Raw genomic sequence first — 22175 nt, 5'->3', positions numbered from 1 at the left:
TCCCTACTAGAATATGGAAGAGCAACAACCAGAGTCTGTACATGCTCAATTAAACATGAATATCTGAAAACTGCTGTATGATTTATCTTCTCACTCAAAAGCTTGGCAATACTGAATAAAGCTTGGAGTGACAAAACTGAACTATTTATTTATTTAAAGATATAGCACAGAACCAGCCCAATGAGCCGGATTGCCCAGTGACCCACCAATTTAACCCCAAGCCTAATCACAGGACAATGTATGGCTTTGGACTGTAAGAGGAAACCCACATGCACACAGGAAGAACACACAAACGTTCTTATAGGGACGCCAGAATTGAATTCCGAACTCCAACGCCCCAAGATGCAACCGTGCCATGCTAAATGCTATGCTACTGTGGCACCAAATAAAATCCTTCCCCCAATAAAAGAAGAAAAATAAATTTTCAAGCAGATAGGAGCAGTAATGAACAATGTTTTCATGGTTAGAGGGAAAGAGACAAAAGGAATGCCTCGAAATCTATTTTATGTGCAATTTAGGAGTTATATATTTGAACAGATACAACAACTAAATCCCATTTTTTCTGAATGCCATAACTGAAAGGCGCTTGGTTGTATGTCATGATACAGTGGGGAATGAGAGGAAACAATGCAAATTATCCTACCTAATTAAGGGAAATGAAATTCAAAAGGGAGATAGCACCCAATGTCATAAAAAAAAACTTACACTCTGAGAAATAATTTTCTACACACTTAGTTTTTCTCAATTTAACATCAATTTTAGAAAGAACATACACTGGAGGCAATTAAGACTCAACTGAATAACAAGATATAGCAAGGAATTCAAAAGTTCTGGGAATGTAATAGTAAAATTGCTTTTGAAGGTGATATGATATTTTTGTCCCTTAAAATGTTAGTAACATATCTTTGCTGCTATATTTGTAAGAACAAATAGGTAGGTCCATTTTAGCCAATTGGATTGCCTATTTGAAATGTCTAAGTTATAAGCACAAAGACACTTAACAGTCCAGGTATCCTTTTGCATAAAAATGGACAAATAGAGAAAACATTAAAATTATAGAAATTCAGCTGTAGGAAATTTCTAGAGAAAAACATCAGAATATTTTGTTCTAAGTTATATCAACCCTTTATTGATAACAGACAACTTGCCATACCCAAGGGATCAATATAGTCATAAACATTGCCATCTAAGACCAATTACTCACATATAAACAATCTCATTGCTATCTTGAGGCACAGGTCCAGGCTGCCAGCTTAGACCTATGCAACAAGTTAACAATACAAAAAGCATGACAAGACTGACCTGTCAGTCAGAATGTGCTTGGCTAGGTACATCCCAAACAAGCAGTTTTCTGCTTTCATTAACCCCTTGAGGGGCGCTTTCCAGGTCCAACCACTGGGGAATAAATTCCTCATTGTCACCCCTGAATGTCTCGCCTTTTACCCAAATCTGTGCCAGCTAGTTTTAGGCACCACGCCTTGGGAGAAAGGATTTTCATTATTTATCTTATCATACCCCTCAAAATTTTATATAGCTCTATCATGTATGCCACCTCAGGTTCCCCTGCTCCAGCGAAAACAAAACAAGCCTATTCAGTCTCTTCTCACAAATGAAATTTTCTATCCCAGACATCATCCTGCTGAATCTACCCTGCACCCCCTCCAATGCAATCACTGTATCTATGTATGCCGTATCTTGGGTAATGATGAGTCTGAGTGCAGAGAGGAAATTAAGAACCTGGTGGCATGGTGCAAAGACAATAACCTATTCCTCAAGGTCAGCAAGACAAAGGAATTGGTTGTTGACTTCAGTAGTGGACCGCACGACCCCATCTACATTGGTGGTGCACAGGTGGAACAGGTCAAAAGCTTTAAGTTCCTCTGGGTGGCCATCACAAATGACCTAACTTGGTCTAACCAAGCAGAGTCCACTGCCAAGAAGACCCAGCAGCGCCTTTACTTCCTGAGAAAGCTGAAGAAGTTTGGCCTGTCCCCTAAAACCCTAACTAATTTTTAAAGGTGCACTGTAGAAAGCATTCTTCTAGGGTGCATCACAACCTGGTATGGAAGTTGTCCTGTTCAAGACCAGAAGAAGCTGCAGAAGATTGTGAACACAGCCCATCACATCACACAAACCAATCTTGCAGTGCTACCAGGATAATCAAGGGCACGACCCACCTAGCGAACACACTTTTCGTCCCTCTTCCCTCCAGGAGAAGGTTCAGGAGCTTGAAGATTCGTACGACCAGATTTGGGAACAGCTTCTTTCCAACTGCCATTACGTAAATGGAAAAGAAGAGTGGGAAGCTGCAGCACACTCTACAAAGGAGCATTACTGCAGAAAAGCAGCATCCATCATCAAGGAACCTCCAAAACCCAAACACTAATTTTTAATCATTAGAGTATGACTCAAGAGTCATAGGCAGAGGGCAAGAAAGTGGCCTTGAGGAAAATTGGCTCAGTCATCATCTTATTGAATGGCAAAGGACACTCAAGGGGCCAAATAGCCTACTACAGTACACCAACACTTTACACCATTAAAAACTCCTTTCTTTAATTTTTCCAACCAAACTGAATAATTCAACACATTATACTCCACATATCATTTGTTGTCCAAACATTTAACTTGTTTACATTCCTTTGCATAATCTCTACATTCTCCTCACAAATTCTTCAATTGAAGGCTAAAGAAGTTAAATGGCATTTTGGTAAGCATGTTACAGGTGATGATGTAGTAATCGGCTAGACTATATTTGGCTTTCTTCTTGTGAACAAAACACAACTTTCTGTTTCATTGAATAGACAATAGGTGCAGAAGTAGACCATTCGGCCCCTCGAGTCTGCACCGGGTTGCAGTATTGTAGCTATGCTGGAATATCTTGGTTAAAGGCACTGCTATCTGGCATTTATCTACTGCATGGAAATTTGAGAGCCTTTTAATCTTCAAAGGATCTCACAGAACAGCTAACTACAGAGCAAATCAAATAGTCAATATGATTGAATTTCAATAGAAAGTAGCTAGATTCTTAATGAAAATTTTTATTTTTAGCTGGTTTTTATGTGAGTAAAATGATTCATTGACAAATATCAACTCAACTCAATATCAACTCAAGCAAGAAGATTGCCCACGTCATGCCTCATTTTGGCACTAATAGATCCATTGTCTGAAGAGTTGCAAATGGAATAGACACTGCCCACTCAGCAAAGATTTGAACATGGAACACAGAGTGATAGAACACAGGAACAGGCACTTCATGGGCCTTTGTCACTTCTTTGTCTCTGCTGAGCATGATGCAGAATTAAATCAAATCTATCTGCCTGCACATAATACATATTCCTCCATTCCTGCATGGCCATGCGCCTGCTCAATGTCTCTTAAATATCACTAATCTATCTGCTTTCATTCCTAGCAGTGTGTTCCAGGCATCTATTACTGTGCAAAAAAAAACAAGCCTTGCACATTCTCCTGTTATGTGGTGAAGGTTGGAGGTAGTTTACTTGTTGGTCAAAAGCCACTTCTATCTTGTTTGAAGTTTGCTTTTCCCCATTGATTGGCTTGTGTGCCACAGTACTGGTGTCTGGTTTCACCCACCTCAGGGGTATAAGAATGTCACGTGCCAGAGGGTGAGCCTCTTTTCCTTTTGTCCCCAGGCACTCATTTTCACACTGAAGTCACCACCAGTGCTAAAGAACCATTGGAAAATTATGCTGCAGATATTAAAGGGCCCACACGCACTTTTAGCTAAGTATCTGTTTCATTTTGTAGTTTGTGTAACTTGAGGCACTCAGATATTTGGTCAAATCTTTTACAGTTAGTAAATAAATTATCAATGTGCTTATTTGCTATCAGTGTCTTCCGTCTCACTCACAAAACACATGAACCTACTTCCTTATAGCTATGGCTTCCAGTATATGATATCCCATCCTGGAATATTCATGAGACAAATCAAGTTAACCTTTAATTTTTATCTTGGAAAACAGACTGACAATCTACACTTTCTATGCTTCTCATATTATTTTAAATTGCTGTCATGTCTCCCCTCAGTCTCTGACAAGCCAGAGAAAATAAACCAAATCTGTCCAACTTCTCCTGGTAGCTAATACTTCCTATTGAGGCAACAATTTTCCCCAAAGTCTGATAATGTTTCAGCCAGAACTGTGCATGATCCTCTGATACAGGCTAACCAGTCTTTTTACGGGAACAAGTAGGTTTGCAGCTAGAGCTAGAATCCAAAGTGCTTGTGAATTTCCCATTCTCTTTAAACTTGAACTTGATCTCTGGAAAATTTACAATACTGCTACAGAACATGGGAAAAATGGGTGAAACAAATCTGGGAGGTGAGGGCCACCTTCATTCAGAGTTGATCATAGATAGTGTGTCCTAGCTGTCTAGATACGCAAGCCTGGGTGGTACAATGTGCAGAGCAAGCTGTTGCCCATGTAGCAAGCTCCCCCTCTCTACACATCTGACGAACCCAAGGAACGACAGAGACTAATACAGTTTGGTACCAGCAGTTACACAGGAACTGCCAGTCAACATGGAACTCAATGTAGGACTGCCTCAGGGTCTCCAGCTCCTGATATTTCCCTCGGGGTTTACTCCTGAAGCCTTCACCATGAGTGGGTATAGCCGCAAGGTAGCAGAGATTTGAGATCAGAGATTTCCTTCTTCTAGGCGAGCTGTAAATCACAGCTCACAAGCTCCATCTGCCCCAAGCAACTGGTTTTAAGGCACCAGTAACCCACCTTTGCCTCTTCTCCTGTCAGTAGAAACAGTTCTGCTGGGCTTAGTAACCAAGTCACACTTGAAGGCCAGGAGCTGGACTTGGTTGTCAGAGGCTATTTGAGCCTCATGCTATCAGGAGTATTTAATAGGTAGTGGGAATTTTTCCCCATTACCCTCCTCCCACCTCAACTATAACAACCTTAGAGAAACAAAATGATGTTTGGACATTAATAGGAATAAATATCCAGAAGGCTGAAAATCTGCTGGTCTGACATTACTCAAGGGTTCCAGATCTCCAGTTTTATTGTAAGTAAATTTAATTAAGTTTTAAAGACAAAATTCAGAACTTATATTGTCCAACCAGAAGATCTAAACAGGATTTTCATTTTAAAACAACACAAAATATCCAAGAAACCAAAGAACTTAATAGGATGTTTTCAGTCTTTTTCACCTAGACTCTCTATTAATCATTGTCTATTAATCATTCTTGCACATCATTTTTGCCCTAGTGGGCAACCTTTAATTCAGAACTCTACAGAAAACACGTTTTCTCCTTTTTAGCTGTTTCCTCTTCATTTCAACCATTTTCATTCCACTCCTTAACTATTTGTCAGCCGAGAGAAAATCAAATCTCAGAAGACTGCCCCCCTTAGTGAGTACACTTCCTATTTGCAGAAACAGCAAATTTCAAATATTTGGGAGTAATACTTAGGTTAAGACAAAACCAGTAATTTAGTATTGTGGAATAACTATTCACATTTAAACCAGGATCTCAAAAAAGCACATAGCCTACTACAAATATAGACAGCTGGCAACTATACGAAGATGTGTTTAGGAATAATAAGGCCCATGTAAACTGGCATGTTTTCTGTCAGGCATTCAATTAGAAGATTAGAATAACTTCTGGAAAATATGAAAGCACTTTGCATCATAAATATTTTTCATAATTATCTTAATTATTGACTACAACCTGTTTCTTTATACTTCTAGCAAAAATTACCAATATGGAAATCACAGATTTTATGTACTAAAAATTCATCTGAAAATTTATGTTTATATTACATTATAAAAACTTATATGATTCAACTTTTTGGAAGTTGCCAATCTGAATCAAATGAACGGAACAGAATTTGATCTCACATGCTTTAAATTTAAAGTCGTAGCCATTATTTTGACAGTGTCCACTTTTTTCACCATATATAATCATTTTTCATGGTAAGAGCTCCCACTTTCACACTATAATAAAGATACATTTAAAAAAAACTTCAATATTTTGCCCTCCAAAATATGCAGCTCACCTGCGTACTTTGTTCCATGTCTGTGTTGCTCCCAGAGGTGACCCTGCCACCATCGGGACCTGGATCGGGGTATTATGTTTATTAAGAGCCAAATCTATCTTTTCTTCAATAGCTTTACAAGTTGCTTCGACCGCCTGAATTTTGGCTTCAATACTATCAAGACGGAAACAAATGGCCTGATTAAAGTCAAAGAGAATGGACTGTAAAAACAGAAAAAAAGAGAACAAAAAATCAACAAGTGCTTTTGTTAGAAAAACAAGATTGCATATTACAACAATTTATCTTTGAATTAATAAAAATGATTAAATATATAATTCAGCATACTAGCAAAAGTTAGTATTTTCTTGGTCCAAGTTACATGCTCACTTAAAATAATCGCAAAGCAGCTCATTTTGTTTATACAGACAAATTTTGACAAAATGTTTGCTTTGACTACAGATTGTGCTTCAGACCAGCCATTCTCAATGGGAGTCATATGGCCCCCTTGGGGCCCTGGCACATTTGAAGGGGGCCACTGACTAAAAACTGTGAAAAGGGGAGCCCCAAATGTTTATGGGGGTCCTGGTAACTGAACTGATGAAATACCCAAGCAGCAACCTTCACTGGAGTCAATAGTTTCCCTCCTATTTATAATATCTTTCCAATACACCATTTGAATTTGGTGCACCTGGTATATTAATTGCTTAAGCTCCTCCCACACAACCTCATTTCAGAGTCAGTCGCGAATCAGACTGTTGGGTCAAGGTATTCAATCAAGGGTTCTCACATCCATTATTGCCATACTTCATTCTCCGAAGGTCAGCGTGTTTTGCTAGGCCTTTTTTAGCCTAGTAACTTTAAAGTGTATGTGTTTGGATATATCATACATTAAGGTAGGTTGTGAAAAGTGTTTATTACTGCATATGAAATCACTGAAAAAGAAATCCCTAGCTCCGGATTGAGGCACAACGTCAAGAGAGTTTGATTGATCTTCAGAATGATATAACTTTAAATCACAGCAAGAGGCAGAGAGGGAAGAGGTAAAAGAAGCCAGGAGAGAAGCTTTTTTTTAAAAACTGATCGCAGCAAAGAGGCTAGACTGCGCAAGCGCGTGACATAGCACGCCAAAGAGTTAAAAAGGAAGATCACCATATATAGCCGCCATAGTTGTAGCAGCCATTGTCGGAGTGGACTGAGGCAGAGTGGGTCGGCTTTGGTTCAATCAGGCTTCGGCAAGAACAAGCAGAGGTGAGGTTTGAACAGGGCACAACTGCGCAAATGTGTGAAAGTCAGCCCGTGAGGCAGCGGGAGAGTTCAAAAAGCAAGCAGAGGCTGAGTACGAGCTTCACTCCGGGTGAGGTAAAGCCTGGTAAGCTCCTTTAATTAATCTAATTAGCTTAGGAGTAGGTAATGGAGGCAGCAGTTAGGGCAGTTGAGTGCTCCATTTGAGTATGTGGGAAGTCAGGGCGAGCACTGTTGTCCCTGATGACTACACCTGCAAAAGGTGCATCCAGCTGCAGCTCCTGACAAACCGTGTTAGGGAACTGGAGCTGGAGTTGGAGGAACTTCGGATCATTCAGGAGGCAGAGGCAAAAATCGACAGGAGTTTCAGGAAGATAGTCACCCCTAGGTGTCAGGAGACAGGTAGTTGGGTGACTGTCGGGAGAAGGAAGAAGAATAGACAGGAAGAGCAGAGCACCCCTGTGGCCGTTCCCATCAACAATACGTATACTGTTGGTGGGGACGACCTATCAGGGACAAGTTGCAGTTGTTGCGTCTCTGGCACCAAGACTGGACCTTCAGCTCAGAAGGGAAGGCGAGAAAAGAGGAGAGCAGTAGTGATAGGGGATTCGATAGTTAGGGGGTCAGATAGGAGGTTCTGTGGAAGAGATCGAGAATCCTGGATGGTCTGTTGCCTCCCTGGGGCCAGGGTCCGCGACATCTCGGATCGAGTTCTCAGTATTCTCAAGAAGGAGGATGAAGCCGGATGTCGTGGTCCATGTAGGGTCCAATGACGTGGGTAGGAAGAGTGAGGAGGTCTTGAAAGGCAAGTTTAGGGAGCTAGGTGCCAAGTTAAAGGACAGGACCTCCAGGATAGCAATCTCAGGATTGCTTCCAGTGCCACGTGCAGGTGGGTTTAGAAATAGTAAGATAGTGCAGATCAACACCTGGCTGAAGACATGGTGCAGGAGGGAGGGCTTCAGATTTATAGATAATTGGGCAGTTTTCCAGGGAAGGTGGGACCAGTTCTGGTGGGTATTCTTGCAGGTAGGTTTGCTAGAGAGGCTCCAGTGGATTTAAACTAGATATGGGGGGGAGGGGAACCAGAGTGTAGGAACAGATGTATGGGAGAAGGAAGAAAAAGAAGACAGTAGTTCTTTGTACTGTTAGGGATAAACAGAGAGGAAGAGGTGGAGAATTTCTTAAATGCATTTATTTTAATGCTAAGAGCATTGTAAGAAAAGTGGATGAGCTTAGAGCAAGGATTGATACCTGGAAATATGTTGTTGTAGCTATTAGTGAAACATGGTTGCAGGAGGCTTGTGATTGGCAACTAAATATTCCTGGATTTTGTTGCTTCAGGTGTGATAGAATCAGAGGGACAAGAGGGGGAGGTGTTGCGTTGCTTGTCAGAGAAAATATTACAGTGGTGCTCTGGCAGGGTAGATTAGAGGGCTCGTCTAAGGAGACTATTTGGGTGGAAATGAGGAATGGGAAAGGTGTAGTAACACTTATAGGGGTGTATTATAGACCACCTAATGGGGAGCGAGAATTGGAGGAGCAAATTAGCAAGGAGATAGCAGATATTTGTAGTAAGCACAGGGTTGTGATTTTGGGAGATTTTAATTTTCCACACATAGACTGGGGAGCCCATACTGTAAAAGGGATGGATGGTTAGGAGTTTGTAAAATGTGTGCAGGATAGTTTTTTGCAGCAATACGTAGAAGTACCAACTAGAGAAGGGGCACTGTTGGATCCTCTGTTAGGGAATGAAATAGGTCAGGTGACAGAGGTATGTGTTGGGGAGCACTTCGGGTCCAGTGATCACAATGCCATTAGTTTCAATATAATTATGGAGAAGGATAGGACTGGACCTAGGGTTGAGATTTTTGATTGGAGAAAGGCTAACTTTTAGGCGATGCGAAAGGATTTAGAAGGAGTGGATTGGGACAATTTATTTTATGGGAAGGATGTAATAAAGAAATGTCAGTCATTTAAATGTGAAATTTTGAGGGTACAGAATCTTTATGTCCCTGTTAGGTTGAAAGGAAAGGTTAAAAGTTTGAGAGAGCCATGGTTTTCAAGGGATATTGGAAACTTGGTTAGGAAAAAGAGAGATATCTACAATAAATATAGGCAGCATGGAGTAAATGAGGAGCTCAAGGAATATAAAGAATGTAAGAAGAATCTTAAGAAAGAAATAAGAAAAGCTAAAAGAAGATACAAGGTTGCTTTGGCAAGTAAGGTGAAAGTAAATCCAAAGGGTTTCTACAGTTATATTAATAGCAAAAGGATAGTGAGGGATAAAATTGGTCTCTTAGAGAATCAGAGTGGACAGCTATGTGTGGAGCCGAAAGAGATGGGGGAGATTTTGAACAATTTCTTTTCTTCGGTATTCACTAAGGAGAAGGATATTGAATCGTGTAAGGTAAGGGAAACAAGTAGGGAAGTTACGGAAACTATTATGATTAAAGAGGAGGAAGTACTGGCACTTTTAAGGAATATAAAAGTGGATAAATCTCCAGGTCGTGGCAGGATATTCCCTAGGACCTTGAGGGAGGTTAGTGTAGAAATAGCAGGGGCTCTGACAGAAATATTTCAAACGTCATTAGGAACGGGGATGGTGCCGGAAGATTGGCGTATTCCTCATGTGGATCCATTGTTTAAAAAGGGTTCTAAGAGTAAACGTAGCAATTATAGGCCTGTCAGTTTGACGTCAGTGGTGGGTAAATTAATGGAAAGCATTCTTAGAGATGGTATATAATTATCTGGAAAGACAGGGTCAGATTAGGAACAGTCAACATGGATTTGTGCGTGGAAGGTCATGTTTGACAAATCTTATTGAATTCTTTGAAGAGGTTACAAGGAAAATTGACAAGAGCAAAGCAGTGGATGTTGTCTATATGGACTTCATTAAGGCCTTTGACAAGGTTCCACACGGAAGGTTAATCAGGAAGGTTCAATCGTTAGGTATTAATATTGAAGTAGTAAAATGGATTCAACATTGGCTGGATGGGAGATGCCAGAGAGTAGTGGTGGATAACCGTTCGTCAGGTTGGAGGCCGGTGACTAGTGGTGTGTCTCAGGGATCTGTACTGGTCCAATGTTGTTTGTCATATACATTAATGATCTGAATGACGGGGTGGTAAATTGGATTAGTAAGTATGCAGATGATACTAAGGTACGTGGCATTGTGGATAATGAAGTAGGTTTTCAAAATTTGCAGAGAGATTTGGGTCAGTTAGAAGAGTGGGCTGAACGATGGCAGATGGAGTTTAATGCTGATAAGTGTGAGGTGCTACATTTTGATAGGAATAATCAAAATAGGACATACATGGTAAATGGTAGGGCATTGAAGAATGCAGTAGAACAGAGTGATCAAGGAATAATGGTGCATAGTTCCCTGAAGGTGGAATCTCATGTGGATAGGGTGGTGAAGAAAGCTTTTGGTATGTTGGCCTTTATAAATCAGAGCATTGATTACAGGAGTTGGGATGTAATGTTAAAATTGGAAAAGGCATGGGTAAGGTCGAATTTGGAGTATTGTGTACAGTTCTGGTCACCAAATTATAGGAAAGATGTCAACAAAATAGAGAGAGTACAGAGGAGATTTACTAGAATGTTACCTGGGTTTCAGCACCTAAGTTACAGGGAAAGATTGAACAAGTTAGGTCTTTATTCTTTGGAGCGTAGAAAGTTGAGGGGGGACTTGATAGAGGTATTTAAAATTATGAGGTGATAGATAGAGTTGATGTGAATAGGCTTTTTCCATTGAGAGTAGGGGAGATTCAAACAAGAGGACATGAGTTGAGAGTTAGGGGGCAAAAGTTTAAGGGTAACACGAGGGGGAATTTCTTTACTCAGAGAGTGATAGCTGTGTGGAAAGAGCTTCCAGTAGAAGTGGTAGAGGCAGATTTGGTATTGTCATTTAAAGTAAAATTGGAAAGGTATATGGACAGGAAAGGAATGGAGAGTTATGGGCTGAGTGCAGGTCAGTGGGACTAGATGAGAGTAAGCATTCAGCACGGACTAGAATGGCCAAGATGGCCTGTTTCTGAGGTGTAATTGTTATATGGTTATATAACTGTACGTCGTCATTTCGGTCAGTTTCAGAAAGATTTTTGGATCAAGAGTGATCTGCCGAATAAATTTACAACACTTTGAAAAAGCCCAAAGATTTTTTATTTCCCTCAACATATTTGGTTGAGAGCGGATTCTGCAAGGTAGTTTCCTTGACAAAGTCCAGGAACAGAATTGATATCGCAACAAGAGGTGACCTCCGACTGTCATTGTCTATTTGGAGCCCGATATCATGAAACTTGCAGAAAAGCACCAAGCTCAAGGATCGCATTAGGCCTGATTGATGTTTAATTTCACACAGTCTCCTTTTAAGTTTTGTCCAGTATGTTGGAATGTTCAAGTTTTCTTGGCGTTCAATAATAAATGATTTTCTGTCTATCTGTTTGTGTTGTATCCCTGTTTGAAAGGGGGGCCCTGGAACCTGAGAAGAGCTCCTAAGGGGGTCATGGCCAAAAATCAGTTGAGAATCACTACTTTAGACCATATATTTAGATGGAAATTTTGGCCTATGTAAAACCTAGTCTGCCTCAGTCATTCTGATACGATCATATCTGAAACTCTAATGACCATGTCCCAACTTGCATGTTTGGTTCACAAATCATTTGTGAGTTTACTGATCTGTCCTGACTTAAATATTACAATCTTCTAAGAAAGATAAGAGTAAGAAAAGTAAAAATGAATGAACATTTCAGATCAATAGCCCTTCATCAGAGAAAAAAAAGCAAATTATATATCAGACAGTCGTATGGGGAGAGATGGAATGTCTATGAAAGAGTGGAGACCAGTGTTAATTTAGGTAATATAATAAAATAATAAACAATCTGCTAGAGAAACTCGGTGGGTTAAGCAGCATCTGTGGGAGAGAAAGCAATTATATGTTTCAGGTTGAAACACTGCATCAGAACTAATGGTCTACATCACTCCATTCTCTATCTGTTCATACGACCGGCAAAATGCTTATTTTGATATTTTATTTATTGACATACAGTGCAGAGTAGGTCCTTCTAGCCCTTCGAGCCGTGCTGCTCAGTGATCCCCTGATTTAATCCTAGCCTAATCATAGAACAATTTACAATGACCAATTAAACTACCAACCATCGTGTCTTTGGAACGTATGAGGAAACCTGAGCAGAGGAAACCCACACAGCCATGGGCAGAAGGTACAAACTTCTTACAGGCAGTGACAGGAATTGAACCCCAGTTGCTTGTACTGTAAAACGTTGTGCTAACCACTATACTACCACGCCACCCTTGTATCTGCTTCCAAGACTTCCCCTGGCACCTACCACTCTGTGTTAAAAAAAAAAACTGCCTAGTAATAGCAGACTATTATTTAAATGGGGAGAGAATTCAAAGTTCTGGGATGCAAAGGGACTTGGGAGTCCTCGTGCTGGATACCCTTAAGGTTAACCTCCAGGTTGAGTCGATGGTGAAGAAGGCGAATGCAATGTTGGCATTCATTTCTTGAGGAATAGAGTATAGGAGCAGGGATGTGATGTTGAGGCTGTATGAGGCACTTGTGAGACCACACTTGGAGTACTGTGTGCAGTTTTGGGCTCCTTATAGTAAGGAAGGATGTGCTGACGTTGGACGGTTCAGAGAAGATTCACTAGGATGATTCCAGGAATGAGAGGATTAACATATGACCACTCTTGGACTGTACTCCTTGGAGTTTAGAAGAATGAGGGGGGACCTCATGGAAACATTTCGAATGTAGAAAGGCATGGACAGAGTGGATGTGGCAAAGCTGATTCCCATGGTGGGGGAGTTTAGTACGAGAGGGCATGACTTAAGGATTGAAGGGCGCCCATTCAGAAAAGAGATGTGAAGAAACTTTTTTAGCCACAGAGTTGTGAATCTATGGAATTTATTGCCACGGGCAGCAGTGGAGATCAAGTCATTGGGTGCATTTAAGGCAGAGATTGATAGGTCTGAGTAGCCAGGGCATCAAAGGTTATGGTGAGAAGGTGGGGGAGTAGGACTAAATGGGGGAATGGACCAGCTCATTATAAAATGGTGGAGCAGACTCGATGGGCTGAATGGCCAACTTCTGCTCCTTTGTCTTATGGTCTATGCTCTAAATCCATTTTAAACTTGCTCCCTTGCAAATTAAACCAATGCCATCAAGTACTTGCCATTACAAAGACTCTGACAATCTACCCCATCTATGTTTTCATATGCATATGTTTTTATATGCTTCCACCAGGTTGCTCCTCAACTTCTCCATGTTCCAGAATAAACAAATTAAGTTTGTCCAACCTCTTCTTATAGCTAATACTCTCTAATCCAAGCAACATCCTGGTGAACCCCTATTGCACCCTCTCCAAAGCCTGTACATTCTTCCTGCCTTGTCACAACCAGAAATGTACATTTTACTCTAAATGTAGGCGAACCAAAGTTTTACACAACTGCAACATGAGTTCCTGACTTTTAAACTCAACCTGCTGCCAGTGAAGGCAAGTATGGCATACACTTTTTTAACCAATTTATGTTGCCACTTGCAGGAAGTTCTGGAGTTGCACCCCTGTACATCAGTGTTCCTGCCATTAGCTGTACATGTTCCTCTTCCACTTACCTCTGTTGAATCATTTGACAACCTTTTTCACTATCTAAAACTTAGCTAATGTTTATGTAGTCTACAAATGTACTAATCTGCCCACCTACATTTTAATCCAAATATATCTCAAACAGAGGTTCAAGCATTGATCCTTGGGAAGCATCAGTCATCACAGAACTCCAATTAAAGTAACATCCACCCATCACTACCCTCTGTCTTATATAGCCAAGCCAATTTTGTATCCAATCTACCAAGCCTCCATGGGTCAGATAAGCATTAATCTGAAAATGGACAGATCAGAATGGGAATGGAATGGAGAATTTAAGTGGCAAATACTTTTGGTGATATCAAGCACATTTCTGGGAACTACTTTCAGTAAGAATGTTCCTGAATTTCAGTTGTTCGTCGTTTTGATTCTCAATTCCACAATTTCAGATTACCAGCCTTCCCTATTTGTATTAGATCTGAGCAGATATCATGCAAGGTCATCTTTGCAACTAGAATTGCTATTGGTTAATTATTGTCACATGTACTGAAGATACAGTGAAAGATTTTTCTTTATATTGTTCATATAGACCAGGTCATTCCACAGTGCACTGAGGTAGAACATGGTAAAATGAAAACAATGAAGAATAAAGTGCCATAGCTACAGAGAAAGGGCATTACAGGTAAATGATAAGGTGCAAGATCATAATGAGGTAGCTTGTGAGGTCAAGAATTCAAATTATCACACTAGGGTAATATTCAATAGTCTCGTAACAGTGGGGCGGAATCTGTCCTTGAGCCTGGTGATACGTACTTACAGGCTTATGTACCTTCTGCCTAGTGGGAGAGAAGAGAGAGAGAAAGTCCAGGGTGGATGGTGTATTTGATTATACAGGAGTGAGACAGATCAGCTAGTTGTGTCACAACAACAAGCTTGCACTTAATGTCAGTAACACCAAGGAGTTGCTGTGGACTTCATGAAAAAAAAGTTGAGGGATCACAGACACCAGTCCTTACTGAGAGATCAGCTAGTGTAAAAAATGAGCAGTTCCAAGTTTCTGGGTGTCAACATCCCTGAAGATCTACTCTGGACCCAATATATTGATGCAATTACAAAAGAGGCTATATTTCATTAGGAGTTTGAGGAGACTTGGTATGTCACCAAAGACTCTCACAAATTTCTACAGATGTACTGTGGAGAGCATTCTAACTGGTTGTATCACTGTCTGGTATGGAGGAACCATGGCATAAGATCAGAAAAAGCTGCAAAAAGTTGCAAACTGAGCCAGCTCCATCATGGCACTAGCCATAAGGCCTTGAGACATAGGAACAGAATTAGGCCATTCAGCCCAGGGCATCTTCAAAAGGCGATGCTTCAAAAGAGCGGCATCCGTCATTAAGGACCCAACCGCCCCGGACGTTCCATCTTCTCATTGCTACCATCAAGGAGGTACAAGAGGACAAAGACACACACTCAACATTTTAGGAACAGCCTCTTCCCCACTGCCATAGGATTTGTGAATGGACAATGATCCCACGCACACTACCTGAATATATAAATATATATATTTTTTAGTTTTTGCTCTCCTTTTGCACTATTTATTTAATTGTGTGCATGAGTGTGTAAATGTATGAGTGCTTGAGTGCATGCATATACTGAAATTCATAGTTTTTTTTATGTATTGCAATGTACTACTGCTGCAAAACAACACATTTCACAACATATGCCAGTGATATTAAACTTAATTCTGATTCTGTGCTTTTTTTTCTGCTTCAATTGCAAGGCAATTCTTAGGTATCAGTGCTTCTCCATTTCTTGGTTTCTTTCATTTCCTGGCTTCACCAAAGATTGCTGTTCTTCTAATTGCTAAAGTGCTCGGTTTTATATACCTTCCCTAAACTTCTACGGCCCTCTATTTGTTTTCTTCTTTAAACACTACATCTTCATTTACCCTAAAGTTCACTTCTGTTATTTAGTGTCAAATTGTGTTCATCGACTATTTTGCTAGTTTAAAGGTATCTCAACATTCTTAACTTTGAGCCAAAAATAGGAAGCAAACATTAATGTCCCTAAAGTGTTCAAAATGGTACAGTTATTCATAAACCAGAACAAAACTAATGAGAATAAAACATGAGAAAATCTAATTTCTCAAAATTAAAACATGAAATATTATTTTGAGCTATTATGTTTATGAAAATTCTTCATTACTCAGCAATGTTAAATGCACAATAAAGGGTTAAGGGTCTAATAACATTTGCCCAAATATGCCAGTAAAATAATTAAAAGATAAATATTTGCTGATGATCATAAATATTGCAAACTATTTAACTTACTTGCAACGTAGAATGCAAAACTGTCAGGTTTTAAATTTTCTTTTAACAGTTACAGCCCATTAGATGTTTTAATGACAGCAAAAATAATAGTAATTTGTAATTACTTTTCATAGAATATGACAGAAGATAGTATATTTAGGAAGGAAAGAAATCTTTTAAAAAATATTTGCAAAACTAATCTGGAATAGGAGCAAGGTCGCCATCTAGTGGACTCATATTTAACACCGCACCTTTATTCAACCACTGTTACAATCAAAATAATAATGGGTTCAGAGTTTGCTACGAAAGCACAAGTTATATAATTGAAAAGCCCTCAGGAAAGGGACATTTTGTGAATTAATAATGAGATTAATATTCTTGCAAAACAACTCAACCCACAAAATGAACAAATGAAACTGTGGTGTTTCACTTCTAAAAATTGTAAATTTATTTCAAACATCCACCCTTTGCTTTTTGTTTTCTAATTCATTCCAGTTCTTTGTCATGTTTCTGATACTTTACCCATCTAGAATGTGAATAGATTAAACAGAAACCATTGGTCTTGCTTTATCCGATACATCCAGTTCTTTCATAAACAATTCACATTATCAAACAACTGGGATGCAAATAATTTAAGCTTTAAGACTGAGGAAATAAATCTACAAATGTGCAAGAAAAATTAATATATTACTTTAACAAATTATGGGTTATTGATATATTAATAAATATGATTACAAGAAAAGTTATGTCACTTGAGGACAGCCAGGAATGGTAATAGGGATTAGTTACAGAAATTAGCCAAAGTAAAACCAATTAAAGGCCAATTATCCTTTTTATCCACTTTTACACAGAAAATCACAACCAAACCATTCACTTGTGACTGCTAAACCATGGGTAATATTTAATCAATGATATCACTGCATTTGTGGATTGAATGAATGCTTCTAGATGGAGAGAGAAGGGTAACAATAATATGCTAAAAGGAGCTGTTAGCTAAAAATCAATAACACACTGCCTTCTCTAATCCAGAAAAAGGTGACTAACTTATTAGGTTATTTTTATTTAAATTCTGAAGAAACATACACATAAAGATGAATCAAAAAGCTATTTTGCACCTGTTTCAAAATTAAGAAAATTCCAGGGACATGCACAGATTCATATTTTTGAACAATAATTCAAAAAGATAATCTTAAAGTCTTGCATTAACATAAGGATACCTTTATTGTGGCATCTTGGATAGGCTGCCCATTTGTAATTTCTACACGTGGGCGTTTAATAGCTGGTTGTACAGCTCCATCTTCAGGCTGATGATTCTCCAAAACATCTGAAATAGATGAAATTTGATAGACATGCTCAAAATTGCAGATGTGACCAAAGGATGTCCAACTATCTTTACCCTGTGATTTCATAAATTATGTTAAATATTGGGAAATTACGTAAAATTAATTGCTTTCATTAATTTATATAAAAAATTGCCACAGATTTAATGCAGCAGTGGCCTTTACACCCAATGTGGAAAGCTTAGTCATGGAATCAGATTTTCACAGCATAGAAACATTTCTATATTGACCATCAAGTACAAATCCCAATTACCTACACTCAACTGATAAATGCTTTGATGATTTAAGAGTTGTCGAGGTACTTCTAAGCTTTGAGAGTAACTGCAGACACCAGCTCCTCACACACATCCAAACATCCTGGAGTTGAAAGACTTCTTTTTCAAATCCCACCTAAACCCTCATCGCTTATCCAAAGGTGAACACTCCCTTGCCCTCTTCTTTCATTGACTTGTCTCTTTTTCCTTGCTCCTAAGACCCAAGAAAGTACAGTATGCCTGGCAAATAAGAATTTATCTGACACGATGAAAGTGATAAATGGGATAGAAGGGTCTCACAGCTCAAAAATAAGCATCCATGAGGAGCTGTGACCTAAAAGTAGAAGCAGCAGAATGTCACACTGTCAGCATATTCCTCACTCCACTATTGGTATCAAACCTGGTTCAGGAGTAGCAGTGAGCATACAGTCCATTAAAATAATCAGGTACCTACCTAGCAAAGCTGCAGCTCAAAACTGAGGATTAGAACAAACCTCTGCAGTTCGACTACATCCAGCTCTGGGCGGATTCTCAATTACAACAGAACTAGCATGTGAGCATTAAAAGAAAAGGCTACAGCATTCACAACAATTTTCAGCTTAAAATGCTGGATAGATGATTAATTTCCTGAGCTCCCCACCAAAACAGATATATTTCACTCCAGATGATATCTGGAATCAGTGAATACTATGGGACAGACAACTTACAGCTGCAGTTATGAAGACCTGAGCTCCAGAGATAGCTGTGCCTCAAGCCAAGCTCTTCCCTGGGTTGTTATGACACTGGCATATAACTGACAATGTGAAAATGTCTTTCCTTCCAGCTTAAGGATGCACAATGTTTAGTTGGCATTTCAATCCCATAGGAAATGAAGCAGCCCATGCCCGTAAGCAACAAAACCTAGATAACATTCTGGCAAGGGCCAAGAAGTGGCAAGTAACTTTCAAGATTCAATAAAAAGTACATGTATTATCAAAGACTGTATAGATTCAACAACCTTGAGATTTGCTTGCTCACAGGGAGCCACAAAAATTTGAAAGAGACCAATTAAAAAAAAGGAAGAGAAAAGACCAGCACTCAGCAACAGCAAAAGAAAGAAAAAATACAAATTTAAGCAAAAATACAATTAAAGCAAAAAACAACATTCAGAACCAAAATTGAGTCCTTAGATCCAAACCCTGGATTAAGCCCAAAGTCTCACTTATCTCATCATATTAGCAGGCACAGCAGCCGGGGCAGTCTTCATAGCTTAGCACCATGGAGAGAGGAGTGACCATCACAGGGAAGGAGTGAATTCAGCTCTCGTCCTGGACACTGACATCCTGTCTTTTCAGTCTATCTGGGCTGCTGTTTAAATTGACCAAACAGCAGAAGTCCCTTGACAGCAGCAGAGTGAACATCATAGAGAGTGAGTGAAATTGGCTCTCACCTCTAATCTGGGCCGGTGTTTAATTTGTCTAAAAAGCAAATCGCACCTCACACTAGAACCCAGCTGCCGTAAAAGGCCCCTGGCCTAGATGTCGCCCAGTGACTCACTCCAGACCCAGATCTTGTCACCCAGCTCAAAGCCACTCCCAAGCTCTTCAAATCAGCTCAGTGCCCAAAGCAATCCAACCTCACACCCCAGCCAGTTGTACGTGTAACACCCCGGTTAAAATTTTTACTGCTATGCTGTAGGTATTTCATTTTAGCAGTTCTGTAAGAGCAGCCTGTCCTGCTTTCAGCCTGTTTGGGTTATTGTTGAAGATGAGGGATGCTGTCATCCAACTAGGCTGGTGGAACTGATAGTTTTAGTGAGGGACACCAAGGTCGATGTTGGGTTTGTTTTTTGTTCAGCAGGAGATGAAGAGAGAATACGCCGGAGAGAATCGGTAATAGGCTTCAACCCAGTGGGGACCACAATTCGATGGAGCAAGGTGCCGAGGGACTACTGAGCATCGGTGAATATGTGTGACTTTCGGAAGAGTTAAGCTCCAACTTGGGCACATTTGACTGTTTAATTATAATGGGCCCTTTTTCTTTGTTTTTTTCTTGTCTTTACTAACCCTTTAGTTAAGTTAAAATTCATAAATATAATTCCTTTAATTGTATGCAGTCTATTGTCTGTTATTTCTTGGCACTGAGTTGTAAATTGCACAGCATCCACACAAACCGGAGTTTGGGGTGGGAGAGCTGTGTCAATGTCATGGGTATAACAGGATCGGTGGTGTGTATTCCCTAGACTTACACAGTCAAGGAAACCAGCGGAGTTTCATACAGACACTGAATCTCCTCTGCCGGGGTCCTGACTTCTCCTTTCAGTGCCCAGAGCAATTCAATCTCACACCCGGGCCAATTGTAACTCCATCTGCAACAATTCTACACCGCACCATCTCAGATCATCCCCTGAACTCACTTTACCATCGCTTGCCCCTTCACAATTTGCAGTGACAATTTAACAGAAATTACCTCAGAAAAGGTTATTTTTAGTCAGTTTTCTTATCTTTTTTTTAAACTACCAGAGAGTAGTCACACGCATTCGGTAGTGCTGTTGGTCATGGCATATTTGAAATATGAAAGAAAATATCAAACTCAAATGGGTCAAGGACAATGGGATAGAGACACCCATTTTGTGAGACTGTCCTTGCAGTCCCCCTTCCCCCCTTCCAGTGGCTGCATGACTTTGGCTTCACTAGAAGAGAGATCAAGTCAACCAGCAGGCCTGTAGCTGAGACAGCAGAGGCAGGATCATTATGGGTGTGGGCCAAGAATGTCCAGAGGGGCAGATAATCGGACAGGGTACCATCTTTTGCAAACCCTTCAGTAGTTGCATAGACACCTGAAAAGTAGACTATCTGGTGGATGGAAGCGACCAACAACTGTGATAGAGGCAGATGTTAAGTTTTTAAGCTCACCAGTGGGAGGTGGTGCTTTAGCCCACCAGTTCCAGGGAGTCTGATCATAAGTGGGCCGAAACTCCTGAAGACAGGTTGCAGATCAATTGATGATCCCACTGGTGATAGCACAGAACAGTTAACGTCTTAGTCCAAGTGTATTTTCAATTCTTATAAAATGCCAGACATACCAGAGAAGCAATCTGTAATCTTGTTAATGTCTAGGTCCCCTAGTTTGACTAGTTTGGACCAGTCGTGGAGTTGAAAGAAACAAATACATAAGACTGGAGGGGGTGGGGTGGGAAAGGCAGAAATCATAGAACAATGTGGGTTGTAGCCATGAATCAGAGCTAATAAAAAGGTGTTAAGAATTGACCAGGTGATGTATATCCAATAACACTAGAACGCTACATTTAAATTGATAACGAATGAATATTGTGCTACCAACAATAACTCTCTTAAAAGACCAACCATCACAAGGAAGAACCCCCATGCCAGGGGGTGGGAGAAGAAAGGATTGATCATCTGGCCAATGGAGATCCCCTATTTTGGTATTACAAATTGGAAAAGTGGACTGAGTAAGTATTGGTACAAAGGGAACAGTAGAATTGATGTTCTAAGTTGTTAGCTCGTGATCAACATTGTCATGTGGTTGTTTGTGCAAAGACAATAAAGTGCAAGGTTCAATTAATTAAGCATTGTGTAGTAAGTTTCTTAACCTAGTCCCGAAGCTGAACAGTCAACAGCACCATATTAACTTTTTTGCAAGGAACTGCTGATGAAAACCACCTCCAACAAGACAGCATCTTAACTACTTCTGACCCAAGTAGATAATCTTGTACCACAGTCAGAGATTGGCAGTATGGCAGATTGGCAGTTGTGGCTGAAAGAAGATCACAGTTGGGAGTGCGAGTTATATACAGGCCCCTGAACAAGTAGCCAGGATGTGGGGTACAAATTACAAAGGAAGATTAAAAAATGCATGTAAAAAGGCCAATGTTATGACAGTCATGGGGGATTTTAATATGCAGGTGGATTGGGATATGCAGATAGCTGGTGCTCTATAACAAGAGAGGGAATTTGTAGAATGGCTTTATTGAGCAGCCTATGGTTGACCTCATTAGGGGAAAGGCAATTCTAGAATGGATGTTATATAATGAACTAGATTTGATAAAGGTAAAGGAACCCTTAGGAGGCTGTGATCATAATATGATAGAATTCATCCTGCATTTTGAGAATCAGAATCAGGTTTATCATCACCGGCACGTGACGTGGAATTTGTTAATTTAGCAGCAGCAGTTCAATGCAATACATAATCTAGCAGAGAGAGAGAAAATAATAATAATAAATAAAAAAATATATATAACAAATAAACAAGTAAATCAATTACATATATTGAATAGGTCATTTAAAAATGTGCGAAAACAGAAATACTATAGAGAAGCTAAATTTCAATGTATCCGTATTACAATGGAGTAAATGGAATTACAGAGGCATCAGAGAGACGCTGGCCAAAGTTGATTTGCAAGGAACACTAGCAGGGATGATGG

At 39.9% G+C, this 22175-nt stretch overlaps 1 protein-coding gene across 8 annotated transcripts in view; it reads right to left on the bottom strand.

Moving 5' to 3' along the window:
• banp (BTG3 associated nuclear protein) overlaps window positions 1-22175 on the bottom strand; it is a 190204-nt gene that overhangs the window by 130744 nt on the left and 37285 nt on the right. For 7 of the 8 annotated variants that reach the window (XM_059993019.1, XM_059993016.1, XM_059993021.1 and 4 more), the window contains exons 3-4: window positions 17376-17482; window positions 6024-6223 (exon numbers count right to left, since the gene is read on the bottom strand). In XM_059993019.1, the coding sequence (XP_059849002.1) occupies window positions 6024-6223; window positions 17376-17482 (307 nt within the window). Of the gene's footprint in view, window positions 1-6023; window positions 6224-17375; window positions 17483-22175 lie in introns of those variants that run through there. The other variant, XM_059993024.1, reaches the window with a different exon arrangement.

The sequence above is a fragment of the Hypanus sabinus genome, chromosome 17, assembly GCF_030144855.1.
Source record: "Hypanus sabinus isolate sHypSab1 chromosome 17, sHypSab1.hap1, whole genome shotgun sequence".
Lineage (NCBI taxonomy): Eukaryota > Metazoa > Chordata > Chondrichthyes > Myliobatiformes > Dasyatidae > Hypanus > Hypanus sabinus.
The sequence above is the reverse complement of the archived record's forward strand: the minus strand, read 5'-3'. Positions and strand labels throughout refer to the sequence as shown.